The 15,102-nt window shown below is 32.9% G+C and overlaps 1 protein-coding gene across 1 annotated transcript in view; it reads right to left on the reverse strand.

Moving 5' to 3' along the window:
• Window positions 1–245: 245 nt before the first annotated feature.
• Window positions 246–15,102, reverse strand: part of LOC107453825 (galactoside alpha-(1,2)-fucosyltransferase 1) — a 19,257-nt gene continuing 4,400 nt past the window's right edge. Inside the window, exons 3-5 of the mRNA XM_071185053.1 lie at window positions 9,035–9,228; window positions 5,176–5,427; window positions 246–2,587 (exon numbers count right to left, since the gene is read on the reverse strand). Coding sequence (XP_071041154.1) covers window positions 2,114–2,587; window positions 5,176–5,427; window positions 9,035–9,228 — 920 coding nt within the window. The 3' untranslated portion in view covers window positions 246–2,113. The remainder of the gene's footprint in view (window positions 2,588–5,175; window positions 5,428–9,034; window positions 9,229–15,102) is intronic.

Below are 15,102 nucleotides of genomic sequence, written 5' to 3' on the forward strand. Positions count from 1 at the left end.
TCGGGGACCGGCTTATGGAAGCTAACCTTTTTTCCCTCTGTATATCCTGACTATACACTTCATACAAGGACATTTTTGCCCCCTTAAACTTTAATAACCAAACTTTACTAAAAATATCAATGCATTAAAATATAGCAAAAAACATGCATGAAAAAATACAATGGCAATGAAGTAGAAAATTAAGTTGTGTGAAAATTTTTATGTTTCAATGTGTACGTAATTGAGTAACTAATAGAAAATTTGAATTCCATAACAAATTTTTTTATACATGAAAATATAACAAAAACTATGCAGTCATGCAACATTCAGTATTGTAAATTGTAATAATTATTCCATACACAGCTTAAATAAGTGTATTATACTTAAGATAAAAAAAAGTTTACTTCAAAGCTTTATTTCAAATAGAAAATTTAATTAATATTAATTAAGATTAAAACATTTAATTAAGATTAAAACTCAAAATTATTATCTATGAGAAAAAGTACTTTAAAGTCTGTTTGCTGAGCAAGTTCCTGTATTAGGACAATCTAAAATCATTCATAACTTTTTTAAAAAGGTAGATAGAGATGATTTTTTTTCAGTGCATTTGAAATAGTTTGAAGTTTTATTATAAGCAATAAAAAAAAAGTTCGATATTTTGGCTAAACATTTAGTATTCCACATTTACTGCTATAACTAAATTTCCCAAAGTTCTAACGATTCTAACGAGCACAACCAAAAAATAGCAAAATCATCAACAGTCTTTCCACGCTTTTGCAAAGACTATTATCACTCTCTGGTCATTTAAACAAACGCTTCAAAACTTAATATATATGTCTAAGCTGATGTCTTTTCACTTATTTGCCTACCGGCAATCCATCAATGATTAATAAATTACAAGTAACAACTCATAAAAATACGTTTTTTTAGAATAGGAATAAGAATTGTCCAATAGGAATAGTGTCAACAGCTCGTTGCCATTCACAACCTCAGTATTAGAGTAACTGGTAAAATAATATTAACCGAGTGATATTCAGCCTCTGGCTTGGACATCTCTTGTACTCTAGTTAAAATTAAAACAAGAAAACGTAGTTTTAAATTTATTATAAGGCTATATCACTCTTAAAGTAAATTACACACTTAGAATACAGATATGAAATGCTAATTGACTCTTCAACATAATGACAAGCATTCTTAGCGTAACCACGGCAACCAAAGTATGCGGAATGACATTACGAGCCTATAAAAAGATTCCACTCCACAAATGTTATCTATCTAATTGCCAAAATTTTTTCATTTAAAAAATCAATCTTTAAATTAAATTAATATTGTACATATTTTACACATTGAAAACCTGCAAGCATTCTGTATAATAAACTAAGTAAAGTATATAGAAAATCCGATATATCATTCTGTGCCTATAAAATAGATCATTATTCGTCTTAATAAAGTACACAAAAATTCAAATGTGTTCTAAAGATCATTTATTATAATGACTAAACAAAGTATGTAGCTCTAATATGTCATAATGTGCTTATGAAAATGATGTGTCAGCATTATCACAAATGTATAAAAGTAAAATAAGCTAAGACAAAAATCAGTGAACACAATTATAAAAAGTTTCACATAGAAAACTAGATCTCTCTTCTGACTTACTCTCGTAACACGGGAAAAAAAGTATCTCTTCATCAAGAGATAACTTAATATTGCAAACGGAAGCAGTCCTTTTTACATGGCCCCAGGTTTTTTAGAAAAAGCCTCCAGCGCTTTTTAATAAGCCTATCACAGTGAGCCCACATACTTATCGGATAATTTGAAAATATATCACTCCATTAACCAGAGTTACTTAAGACAATTCACAATAAGCCAGGAACAGTGGAGACTTATCGTAAATAGCCTTATTAAAAGTTTATCTCCATAAGCCTAAGCAAATTCAATCTGTGTAATTCATCGTATATTGAAATGAGCCTAAACTCTCAAGAACAGCTGAGTAGAAAATGAACTAAAGACTTTTCTTAATATACTGGCTCATTACAAAATGGCGGCTGCTGTCTGCAAAAAACCGGATTATTCAATTGACCAACATGATACGCAGAAATAATGAATGTAAAGTAGCATCTACACTTTGAGGATGCTATCTAGTATTTTTAGAAGTAGAATATGTTTCCCAAAATCCAGTTTCGGTCGTTGAAATACCTTTCCACTCTGGTAGATACATTTTATTGTACTTAAAATAATCTTTTCTGTACGTAGTGTTCGGTTTCAGGAAATCTGAAAAGTACACCACTTCACCCCCTGCCAGATAACCACCCCAGAAACCAAAAGTACCGTATGTCATGATGGTGTGGTTACATTCGGCAAGCAACGCCATGTCGTGTCCAGGACTCGGACTGTCCGGCACTGTCAGGATTCCCAGAGGAGAGAGGTTTGTCTTGCACCACTCTCTGTCGTCACTCACTGCCAGGAATGTCACATTTTCGAACTTTGTTGTGAAATGTTCGACGGCTTTTTTGAAGTAAGCCATGTCTACTTCCCTGCCATTACGATGCTTCAGCCAGCCTCCTCCTCCTCTAGAGTTGTTTAAGTAATCTCCTCTTCTAACATGAACCTAAACACAAACAATATTTTAAAAAAAACATCATTTGTGCAAAATTGTCTTCTATTATTTAAAAAAATTAAGTTTTAAAATATGATTTCAGAAAAGGAAATTCGAAACAAATAAAATGAGTAAAAAAAAATGGTAATGTTTCTGACATAGCGTAGTTATCCATCATGAAGTTCATACTACCTGCATTATTTAAAGTAGTAGGGTAAGTATCAATTAGGGTAACTAATTGTTATTTTTAATTTAAAGTATTCTCCCAATGGCATTTATTATTTTTTTTCTCTTCTCAGAAAAAAAAATATATAAATTATACCTAAAAGTTTTAACCAGAGATGGTGGTCACAAATATTTTGCTAATATAGATATTGCTTTTTTCTCTAATATATTGTTAGCACTAAGTTTTAATTTTATTAAAGTTTAAAAAGAAAATGATTGGCCACTAGATGGCAGTAGCAATTATGTGTAGAGAGAGCGTAGAGGTGCGCGCGAAATGAGCCTGATGTAAAGAATGATACAATTACTGATGTCTGTAAATATTGTTTGTAAATAAATTATTAATATGCTAAAATAATCAAGCTCTTACTTCCTCCTACCCCCCAACTTGCCCGAACCGAGCTACTCGATACCTGACAAATTATATGATTCCAATAANACGTCATATTTGATTCATTTAAAAAACTCATTAACCTCGGATAAACTGACATTCCAGATAACTTGACCTTTGTCATTTAAATTATTTCATGAAATAAATAAATTATTTCATAAAAGAAATACTAGGTAACCTAGTATTTCTTTTATTACTGTATAATGTAATCCTAGTAACTACTAATTCATTGTGCAATTAATATAAATGTTTGTAATCGATAAGAGAAAATTATATTTTTATTTATTTAGAAGCTACGGGTTAGTTTCAAAGGAGGGCGGGTGCATTGTTGGACCAGCCGTCCTCGGGGACGGGTAAAATTTCCGAGTTTTTTCGAGCCCTGTTCCGAAGATACTCAGTGGTAGAACCGGCTAAGTGGCATTATATGAGTATTCAGTGGATGGAAGAACCGGCTAAGTTATTTGGCGTCACAGTCAATAAACAACTTGCGAAAGCTCTTGCTTGGCATCGAACGCCGCGACTCGGGGAGAAAAAAAATGGGTGAAAATGAAAAACTAGAAACGGCAGCATTAAAAAGGAATTTATCTCTTTTTACGAACCAATAATTAAAAAAAGACAAAATAACCCTTAAACAGCTTCAACATAATTTTTTTTTCTGATCGCATTAGTTTGTGTTCCAGACACACACCGCTTTAGTAAAAAATTGAAAATAAATATTATTTTGTACTTTCAACTTTTTCAGTTTATTATTACAGCTGAATACTCGTTTTTCTCTTTTAAATAAAACTAAATAAATAAATCGGTTATGATCAACATTTCAAAATCATGCACGAAATTAAAATGCGAACACAATCATTTGGCCTAATTCTATGGTTTGAGATCAACTCCTGATGGGCAAAAATTACCATAATCAACAATTTTCTAAGGTACTTATCCTATTCGGTAGACTGTTAAAAAAAACCTGTACTCATAGCAGGTATCGTGATACCTACTTTGAGTACAGGGGGTATATATAGTACATATTAAAACAACCCCAATTAACTAATATCAATAATACCTATGACCAAAAAGTTATCTCCTATTTCCACTTACCATACCTATTAAGAAAAAACAAAAAGAAAGACGGTATAAACTTTTGCGATCATTTGCTCAAATTCACTCAAGTGCCACTTAGCCGGTTCTACCACTAAACTCTTCAAATAAAGTGTTTCATAAAGAAACAGGTCAAGAGAAATTTTGAAAAGATCTAAATTTCCGGGTTTAAAAATTTATTCTATATGTATAACAAGTAAAGTCTTTAAACATAACAGTTTTAAATCGCAAAAAACTAGCTTCTGAGTGCAACATCAATTTTATTTCCTACAAGCTTTTCAAATATTTTCTGAATTCAAATAGGTTCTTTAATTCAGAAGTATGATAAAGAAAAGGAAAGATAAGAGGGTACGGTTTAATTCATTAATTATAATAGGATAATTTTAACATTCGTGGGGGCTAAATATATACTCATATATACACTCTAAATATTAACATTCATAACAAATTACATAAACAGATGCCGACTCCGATATGAAAAACAAATAAAACAAAGTTCACTATTGAAAGTCGGATCTCTTCAATCTAATTATTTTAAGTCATTTTCTGTATGAAAAAATGATAAAGCTGACACTTTGAATCAAGTATTGGATTTTTTCATGAATTTCATCAAATCACTTTGGAATTCGTTTCATAAATTTTGATGTAAGAAAAGCTGGCATTTTGAATTAAGAATCTGATTTTTACTCTAATTTTATCAAACAAGCTTGAAATTTATTTTCAAACTTCTGATATAGAAAAGAATTTTATCCAATGTTTTCAAATCAAATTGACACTAGCCTATAAATCCAATGTTAAAAAGATACTTTTTTTCGACAACTAATAAGTAGACTTTTGAAATGAAATCAAATTCAAAACCTGTTAATATATATATATGCATGGCACTTTTACTTACTCCCACATAAACTTGAGTGTGAGGCTTTTGTCGTTTGAACTCCCACAGAAGGTCTTGAGCATGCTTTACGAAGGACGGCTTGAAGTGGAAGACTTCCCTGACTTCTCGGTGGATATGATGAAAGAACGTATAAGAATTCGGGTAGGCATTCCCCTTGATAATGTTCGAGTCAACAGGAATTCGATGGTCCTCATCCCTTAGCCAGCTTAGAATCAACCAAGGATTCTTTTCGACAAACGTAGCTTCGTTGATCTGAAAAATCAAGCTCATCAATCACAGAGGTTGTCTTTTCTTTTTGTGATGCATCAACGTTGAAATGACAGCCGAGCTTACGGCCAAAATATAAATATTTGCCTCAATTTTGTCCAAAATCTATACAAATACCAGCTTTAAAGCGTGCTTGTTATGTAATTCACCATTTACACGAGGCCTGGCATCAAACACGTGACGTTACAAGAAAGCTTGATTTTTCTCCTAGCCTGTTTCAGACATGCATTATCGGGCGATGACAACTCAGGGCCTGGCTGAAAATCAGGCGATGATTGACTCTTTCCATCACTGGTTACTTTTCGCCTATCCTTGCATAAGTAGATGTTTTTAACTTCAAGTATCGTGAAAAAGTCATTCTCAGCACTGCGTCGTTAGATTATTGCTTTCAGTCACCAGTTTTCAGTCCTCGTGTAAATGGGGTGAAACAGATCTTTCCTGGCTTCGAATAACAACAAAACTTGAGGCGAATATTTACACAGGAAAAGAAACAGTTAAGAAGCTCCACCCATGAGTAATCGTTTATAGTAGAGTTACCAACTGGCGGCCCGCGGGCCACATCCGGATTTTTTTGTGGCCCGCGAACTAAAATATATTAGTTGTCATTTTTTTGCTGACAATTTTCTTGATAAATCTATATGGGTTTAAAATACTTTTTTTTCGTTAAAAAAAAACTCTAATTTCTTCGCTTCTGTGAAATGCAACATACCAGAGGGGCAAAAAAAATTTTTTTCAGGTAAAATTCTACTTCTTAATCAATTTGTAATTCAATCGTTTTGTTTTGTACAACTTGATAAGAATCTGACAGTAATATTTAATGTTCCTTCAAACATAAAAGAGTCCTATATAAGATTTTTATAAAGTTGCGGCCCTCCATTTGACTGGTGTTTTTAATTGCGGCCCCCGGTCTCATGTAAGTTGGAAACCCCTGGTGTATAGGAAGAACTTACGAACTTTTTTGTGGAAAAATAAGCCTGAAACACCAGGAAATTGTTGCAAAAAATCTTTATCTATTCAAGCTCATTTACTACAAATGTGCGTATTACGGTAAAATTACTTTTTTTGGATTCAATTCTTTACAAATTGAAGTCAGCATTGCTTACTTCATTACAATGAATAAACATGATTTCAAAACGAGCAGAACTGTAATAGCTATAAAATATTCTTCTTCTTTATAGAATAGTATGCATATTTCTGAATCGATATAATTCAGAAAACAATAAGAATCATCCGAATTACTTGAAATAGTATCATTTGTGTTGATTATTAATACATTTTTATCGCCCCCGGTCTTTTATATTTAAATATTTTTTTTTTTTTTGAATGAATAATTTCAACTAAAATTCAGCTATTCTGTTTTTAAGTTACATATTGAAAAGTATATCAAGGTCTTACAATTATAAAATTTTGTTGCGTGGTATGTCCTCTAAAAGTAATGAAGGGATAATCTATGTAAATATTATTTGAGAATGAATCCGGAAAATCCAAATGAAGAACATTTCATTTGGATTCTCCGGATTTATAAAGCAAGTAAGTATTATGATTTTTGTTATAAAAAATTTACTTGTAAACCATTTTTTTTTCTAATTTGATGATAGTTCTCTACAGAATGGAAAATCATTTCATTCTGTTTTCTACGTCCGATTAAGAACTTTTAAAAAAAAGTTTTGAAGAAAAAGAAAGTTTTTTGTAATAGTTTTTTTTACTTCAATATGAGGAATTTTTAGAATAGTTTTGTTTTATTATAAGCATTTTTTATTTTACGTTATTTAGTTTATAACTTTCTGCCAGAAATTGTGGTCAAAAAACTTTTTTTGCAAGATTAAATGGTAAAACAGTATGTGTTTCTGTATATTTTTTGCATGTTTTAATGGTTGAAGTAAAATGATTCAGAAAAGTATGGAATGTAAAGTTTAAACATGATTTCAAACGTGCAGAATTAGATCTTTACACATTAGATCTTACATTACATTAGAGCTCTACACATTAGAGCTTTCACATTAGATCTTTAAATTTAATAGAACGATTTCTCAAGCACTAGGTTTTAGCTCTAATAATAAGATTTTTTATAAATATTCTCCGATGTGTTTTGGATATTCCTTCCCTAAAAAAAAATCCTTTTTGTTTTCCCTTGTGGAAGAAAGAATATCAAACATTTTTACTTTTAATTTTTATTTAATAAGCTACAATAAAGAAGGAACGTTACCATGCTACACTTAGAAATCTCCTGTGCAACTAATGATCCTATTGTTCTGCTAGTAGTCATTCGTCTCAAATAACAACGCCCCCTATTGGTCGTTGCGTTCGCAAAGAAGACAGCCTGATGCGTAACATTTAAATTATTGATCTAGTTCAACCTTATCTGGGCACAATCAATTTATGAAATAAGATATGTGCTTTAATGTACAAAATATAATTTATCAAGTTTAAAACAAATATTAGTTTTTTTTGCTTTCAATTTAGGTTTAAAATATCTCAGAGGACAAAACCGACAGAGGAAGTTACCTAAACGTACATTTCCTAAATCGTACTACTTTTGATTTCTCAAGAAGCATTGCACAAAAAACCTTATATCGGATAAATTAAGAAGCTTTTTTGACGTGGAGAACTATTCTGAAGTTGTTGTGTATTTACGTTATTATTTAAATTAATCTATTTTGTCAGTTTTCAACGTAATTTTCGAGCATCTTGTGTAAGGATACAGCAGAACTAAAGTAATGTTGAGATTATTAAACACGTTATTTAACTGTTAAACAACTTATTCTGTTATGTTCTACCTTTTCTTTGCTAAATATCGAACTATTGTTTGAAGTTTGGAACAATACTTTAAGACGTTGCCTAAATCGTATCTCATGTGCTCTCCTGAATCATACCGACACGACTTAAAAGGAACGCATCGATTTCAACTACTGAATAAGCCGATATTCAAAGCATTTTAAGTGTTGAAAACTGACTGAGAACTAGTTCTACACTAACGTTCACTTCATTGGATACTTCAAGAAGACCTCTAAAACCCACACATGTGACTTATGACGTCAGCGAGAGCTAATCTTTATCAGCAAAATGGCGCATTAAAGTTGATAGTTAAAGTTTCTCTACATTAAGTTAGAATATTAATGAACGATCAGTTACTTATACAGAACCGTATTGCACATTGAATTCACTGAACTATAATTCTTACTCGTCTACTTCTTTTACTTAATTTACATTTATTATTTGTTTATGTATTTTATCGTAAGCGTGGCATATTTTTGTTCTGTGTATCTGGCAACGTCGCGGAAAGAAAATTTGACACGAAGATTCTCATCCCCGATAAAGCATTCTCTTATATTAAGGCAATGTCAAGTTATACATTTTGACACATTCAACTACGAACTAATAAGCGGGATTAATTACAGGTTTCCGATCACAAGTTGTGAATTGGAATGGTATGCCAGTTAGAATTTCAGCCAAAAGGAGTGCTCTCGTATTTCGCGCACTGCTGAATGATATGCTTTTTACTTTTTAATGACTTGGCCTGTAATATTCGTTGCATAGTCAGCAAGTTCGATATTAAAAAAAGGGAGAAACAGATACAAATTAAACTTTTTACCAAGTGTGTATGAATATCGAAATATTCGGAGAGGACATCGTAATTCTTGGGCATCATCTGCATTTTCCTCTTGTTCAGTCTGCTCAATCCGCAGAGGGTGGCGTAGGTGAACATCTGGTTGCCCAGTCTGCCACGGTTGACATGAATAGTAAGTGCCTCAGTATCATCTGATATCTCCTGCAACTCATTTTTGCCTGTAAAAAAAATTAATCACGTTAAAAAGTAATTGAACTTAGTCACAAAAGTTACAAACAGATGACGCTACAAGCCACCCATGCCAATTGTATGGTGTTAAACCTTTCGTTTCGGCAGTCCATTCCGCTGAAGTGACATCATTGAACAGTACACCGCGCCGAGAAGTGTGAACATTTCAAGTTCAGATTTCTTATTAAACTTCGATCCTAAATAGAACGAGAAGGAACTTAATTCGTCTTAAAAACATATCAAGAACATTCAAATTATATTTTTGGTGGTATTTATCCATCAAAGGAGAATGGAATATTAGACAGTTGCAGTTAAAAGTAGTCTGGGATGGTTTTCAAACGGTATGACACTGACGACGATGACTAAATAATTCGGCACTTGTACACACAGGTCATTGCATGAATACAGTCTAAATACGGTAAAGAAAGGATTAAAACGTGGTAGTTAAAAGTTGTAGCAGATGAGGAGGTTTAAACCAGGTTTTCTACAGACATGCTATTGAACATAGTGTTTTTGGTATTAAAATATCACATGTTATGTAACCAACTAAAATAACACACGTCCAACGAAGTTTGAATTCTTTTCAAGAACTCTGCATCAGCGTACAGTGCCATTCGTTGGTAATTTTTGTAACCAAATTCCAAAATATCTGTATAGAATTTTAACAGGTATCGCAGTATATATATATATATATATATATATAAGGTGAAAACTAGAAAAATTCTGAATATCAAATTACATGATTGATTTTTCTTGATGCAGGTATTTGATTAGTTTCTATTGTATTTAAAAGCCTTGACTATTCAATTTCTTTGTTTTGTAAATCAACAGTTAGAATAATAATGAATTTTTCTATTATTAAATGGATGAGGATGTAAAAAATTTATATTTGACACAGGGACTCGCTTTAAGTGAAAGGGGACGGGGGAAAGTAAAAGGTTATGTTAGAGTTAGATCTTAAAGCAAGTGGTAGTGCTTTTGTGCTCCTGTGCCACAGGTCCTGGGTTCGATCCTCGGGCCGGAAAAGATAGATTCAGCCTTTCATCCCTTCAGTGGGTCGATGAAATGAGTACCAATCATGCATGGGAACTAAACACTGAAGTCTTCCGCGTTCGGCTGACCACCCTACCGAAACATCTGCTCCTGCACCCCAGAGCCCAAGCGCAAGAAAATTGAGATGGGCATAGTAGGACTTGGCCTTCTTTGGGCCACTGAGTTTAGTTCCCAGAAAATTCTATAGAAGTCTAGAGGAATCATTGGATCCCTTTTTTTTTCAAAAATTATTCTCAACGCGTCTGATTATAAGATAAATTTTAAACATATGGGTGATTCTCACGAAATACGACAATTTACAGTCTTTTGCTCCAAGATCTAGTACTATATTACTAAAAGAACTTTTTTTTAAAAAAATTCATAAATAGCATTGCTGTTAACATTTTAAAATGACTTTGCACTAGCGTTGCCTATTTTGTATATTTAAAAAATTTAGTTAAATTTCAAAATGTCATTTTCCTAGTATGTCACAAAAAATATTTCCAATAATAACTAGCTTCAAAACTTCCCATAAATTTTTCAATATCTAATTCTCTTTATCTCAACTATTGTTAGAATTTCTAGAATAATTTCCAGAATTTCTAGAGGGTATTATTACCAAAATCTTTGTTGAAAAAACCTTTGTTTTTTCTGTCAATAATTTGCTTGTCACATGAAAATCAGTCATTTTCCTGTCCACTTTTTTTAAGTAATTTATAAACAAAATAGATAACGCCAGCAATCAATATCTTAGGTTAAGAGATTGATTAGAATACCATCCTATCAGAACATGTCTTATTTCAGTAATAAAGAACCAACTTTCTTGTTTTAAAAATAGAACGAATTCCTCTTCTCTCTATAACAAAATTCTACAGGACAACCTCTACCGATGCACTACAAGTTTTGGCCGTCCCTATGAGATTTAATTATTAATACAGAAGAAAAAAAATGGCGAATATTTACTTCCATAAAAGTGATGAAGATCCATTCGTACCTTTACCAGACTTCCCACCAATACATCCCATAGAATTAAAATCCATAAATTTCGACTACAATTTACCAACAAAAGATGGAATTGAGATATTTACGGACGAATCCAGTCTAATTTATAACGGCGAATACAAAGTGGGATGTGCATTCGTAATATATGTCGATGGTGGTCTTGTAGAGTCTCGCAACTTCTGACTTACAGATTATTCAACAGTTTCCAAAGCAGAATTATGGGCGATACTTCAGTCACTCCACTGGATAGACCAAAATTATATAAATAGCGAAACAAACCTCTATTCTGACTCACACTCCAGTCTTCAAGCCCTTAGCAACACAAACACGAATGATTACCTAGTTCTAGGACTGGGCGATATTAGGAATTATATATCGTGATGCATCGTCAGTTTTGCATCGCGATATAGCGATGTGTCGCGATATAGTATTTTTTAATTTCATTTACTTGTAAGGCTGCATATTTCTATCAAAACTTCATACTCAGATTGATTTAAATCAATTTATAAATTTGAAGATATATATGTTTTGCTTAAGAAAGATATTAAATAAATTGACTACAATGTACAAATCTTACTTAAAATATTTATTGAAATNATTACCAAAATCTTTGTTGAAAAAACCTTTGTTTTTTCTGTCAATAATTTGCTTGTCACATGAAAATCAGTCATTTTCCTGTCCACTTTTTTTAAGTAATTTATAAACAAAATAGATAACGCCAGCAATCAATATCTTAGGTTAAGAGATTGATTAGAATACCATCCTATCAGAACATGTCTTATTTCAGTAATAAAGAACCAACTTTCTTGTTTTAAAAATAGAACGAATTCCTCTTCTCTCTATAACAAAATTCTACAGGACAACCTCTACCGATGCACTACAAGTTTTGGCCGTCCCTATGAGATTTAATTATTAATACAGAAGAAAAAAAATGGCGAATATTTACTTCCATAAAAGTGATGAAGATCCATTCGTACCTTTACCAGACTTCCCACCAATACATCCCATAGAATTAAAATCCATAAATTTCGACTACAATTTACCAACAAAAGATGGAATTGAGATATTTACGGACGACTAAGTTTATTTACGGACCAGTCTAATTTATAACGGCGAATACAAAGTGGGATGTGCATTCGTAAATATATGTCGATGGTGATCTTAGAGAGTCTCGCAACTTCAGACTTACAGATTATTCAACAGTTTTCAAAGCAGAATTATGGGCGATACTTCAGTCACTTTACTGGATACACCAAAATAATATAAATAGCGAAACAAACATCTATTCTGACTCACACTCCAGTCTTCAAGCCCTTAGCAACACAAACACGAATGATTACCTAGTTCAAATGATAAAGAATACTTACAAAAATATTACTAAATTCCACTGGATTAAAGCCCACAAAGGAAATGAGGGCAATGAGGAAGCTGATAGACAGGCCAAATTAACTTGTCAAAAATCAACAATAGATCTATATGACATACCTTCAAAACAGACAACAAGAACAGAACTTATGAAGAATAACCTTTTAACATGGCAGCAAAGATGGGATAGTGATGATACAAAAGGTCGACACACTTACCAATTTATCCCAAAAGTCAGTAATCGAAAAATCTACTCCAACTTCTATATCAACCAATTTCTAACTAACCATGGAGCCCAAGGTAGCTATCAGTCAAAATTTTTCGGGAAAGACCCGAACTATAAAGTTTGTAAAACTTATAAAGATATCGAACACATACTTCTACTGTCTGTCCAGTTTATGATGATTTAAGAATTACATTTTTCCCGAGAAATTTAAACTTTGATACCATTAAAAGAAACTGGAACCAAAAGAAACTAAAAAAAAGGAATTGAAGAGATTTTTAAAAGACTTTTTGAAAACAGAATTGAGGATCTGGCCTAAACCGATCTTTCAACAGTATTCCCTGGATGCCCCGAAACTTGGAGCCTAAAAACTTGGGGTCTAAAACTTGGAGATTTTAAAACTTGGGGCCTAAAAACAATCAAGAAAAAAAAACTGAGGGAAAAAAACGAGAACCCGAGAAGAAACAGTGTGTTCAAATTGTTCACAATTATTTTTGGAATTTATTTACATAAAAAGTTAAAATTAACTTTTCAACTTTTGAGTTACTTACTATTAACTTAAAATGACTGTTTTCTTAACTTTCTAAGTTAATATGTCATTTTCCTGGCATTCAAAATTTGGTGAATTTCTATTTTATTTTATTTTTTTCTTGAGCAAACGTCAATAAACTACACTGCTGTCTGTAAGATATTAATAAGTGTAACTAAATAAATATGCAAAAAAAATTAGATTGTTTTGAAGACTTTAAATGTTAAGAATTTTTTTCCCCGAATAGTTATGTTTCCAAAGAATCACCCATATCTCAATCTTTATCATTCAACCATCGCCAATCACCTACCATTTTTAGGGTTTTATCCTTTAATGGCCGTTGCAGAAATGCTGCGTAGTTTGATCCAGGTCAAATGACGTGAACAGCGCCTGAACTGGTACTCCTCTCTCCAAACTTCTACACTAGAACATACGAGAAGATTTTCAACTGTGACAATTTAACGCGCACCTTGCTGCGTATACAAGACGGTTGTTTAGACAGCCACCGGGATTGAACTTTCTACCCCCAGCTCTCCAACCAGTGGTTTGAGCGAAGCCTTAACTTACTGCGCATCGGAGCGCTTTGAACAAATCTCCATTCTCCTAAACTACTTCAACAGAGACATTAAAATCCCAGAAATTTACGATTCAGCAAAAAATAATCTTGAAGACGATATTAACCATCTCTTTCCTCCAACATAAAAACTATAATTGTTGGTGACCTTAACTTAACGCACACAGTTTAAGGTTGCGGCAGGAGCAGCCAAAATTTGTTCTTTTAAAGTTCGATGCAGAATCTCTAAGAATTGTTAGGAAAGAAAAACAATCTATCTGGTGGTCCTACGCACATTGCATTATAAAAATTGTGAGTTTCCTGCATTCATACCAGAAATAAATAAAAAAAATGTCATCCGTTTTAACCTTTTTCGACAGAAAAACATATTTCCATAAATAGGGTTTTTTTGCCGTAAGAGAGGAAGTTTAACTTGCTATAAAGATACAATCTTTGTGCCTTTAATATTAGCATTTTGGTAAGGATTCGGGAATCTGTCGTAGTAGCGGACTTTTCGTAATATGTCGTACTCGTTATATCGAGCTTTTACTGTACTCTTCCGATTAAATAACCTTTGCTCTATCAAAACAATTACATCTACTCATCAGAGGAAAAAACCAGAAGCACTATAGATGACTCACTCGAAAAACAATTTTGTTTTAACACTGGTGAAGTCAATAGCTCCCTCTGTAATTACTTGTAGACAGAAAGAATGGCACAAATTTCCATGACAAGTTTGATTCTATGCAGAGGAGATCTGATTTGTGAGGGAACTTCCTCAATTTAGATATAAAGAGAAAGGAAATGATCCCAGTACTCAGCAATCGACCACAGAACTTTCGATTCCACAGATCATGCGAACACGTATAGCGCGGAGTACTCGGCGTGTCTCAGCGGAGTCGAGCCCAGGGCCTTTTGGATCGGAGTCCGATTCTCTAATCACGGCCCTAAACAGGAGAAAGATATGCACTCTTTAGTAAGTTGTTGTTGTTAATTTACGTCACACTAGAGCTGCACAATGGGCTATTGGCGATGGTCTGGGAAACATCCCGGAGGATGATCCGAAGACATGCCATCACAATTTTGATCCTCTGCAGAGGGGATGGCACCCCCGCTTCGGTAGCCCGACGACCTGCGCGCGAAGTCGAGCACTTTACGGT

Source organism: Parasteatoda tepidariorum, chromosome 9 (assembly GCF_043381705.1).
Source record: "Parasteatoda tepidariorum isolate YZ-2023 chromosome 9, CAS_Ptep_4.0, whole genome shotgun sequence".
Taxonomy (NCBI): Eukaryota; Metazoa; Arthropoda; class Arachnida; order Araneae; family Theridiidae; genus Parasteatoda; species Parasteatoda tepidariorum.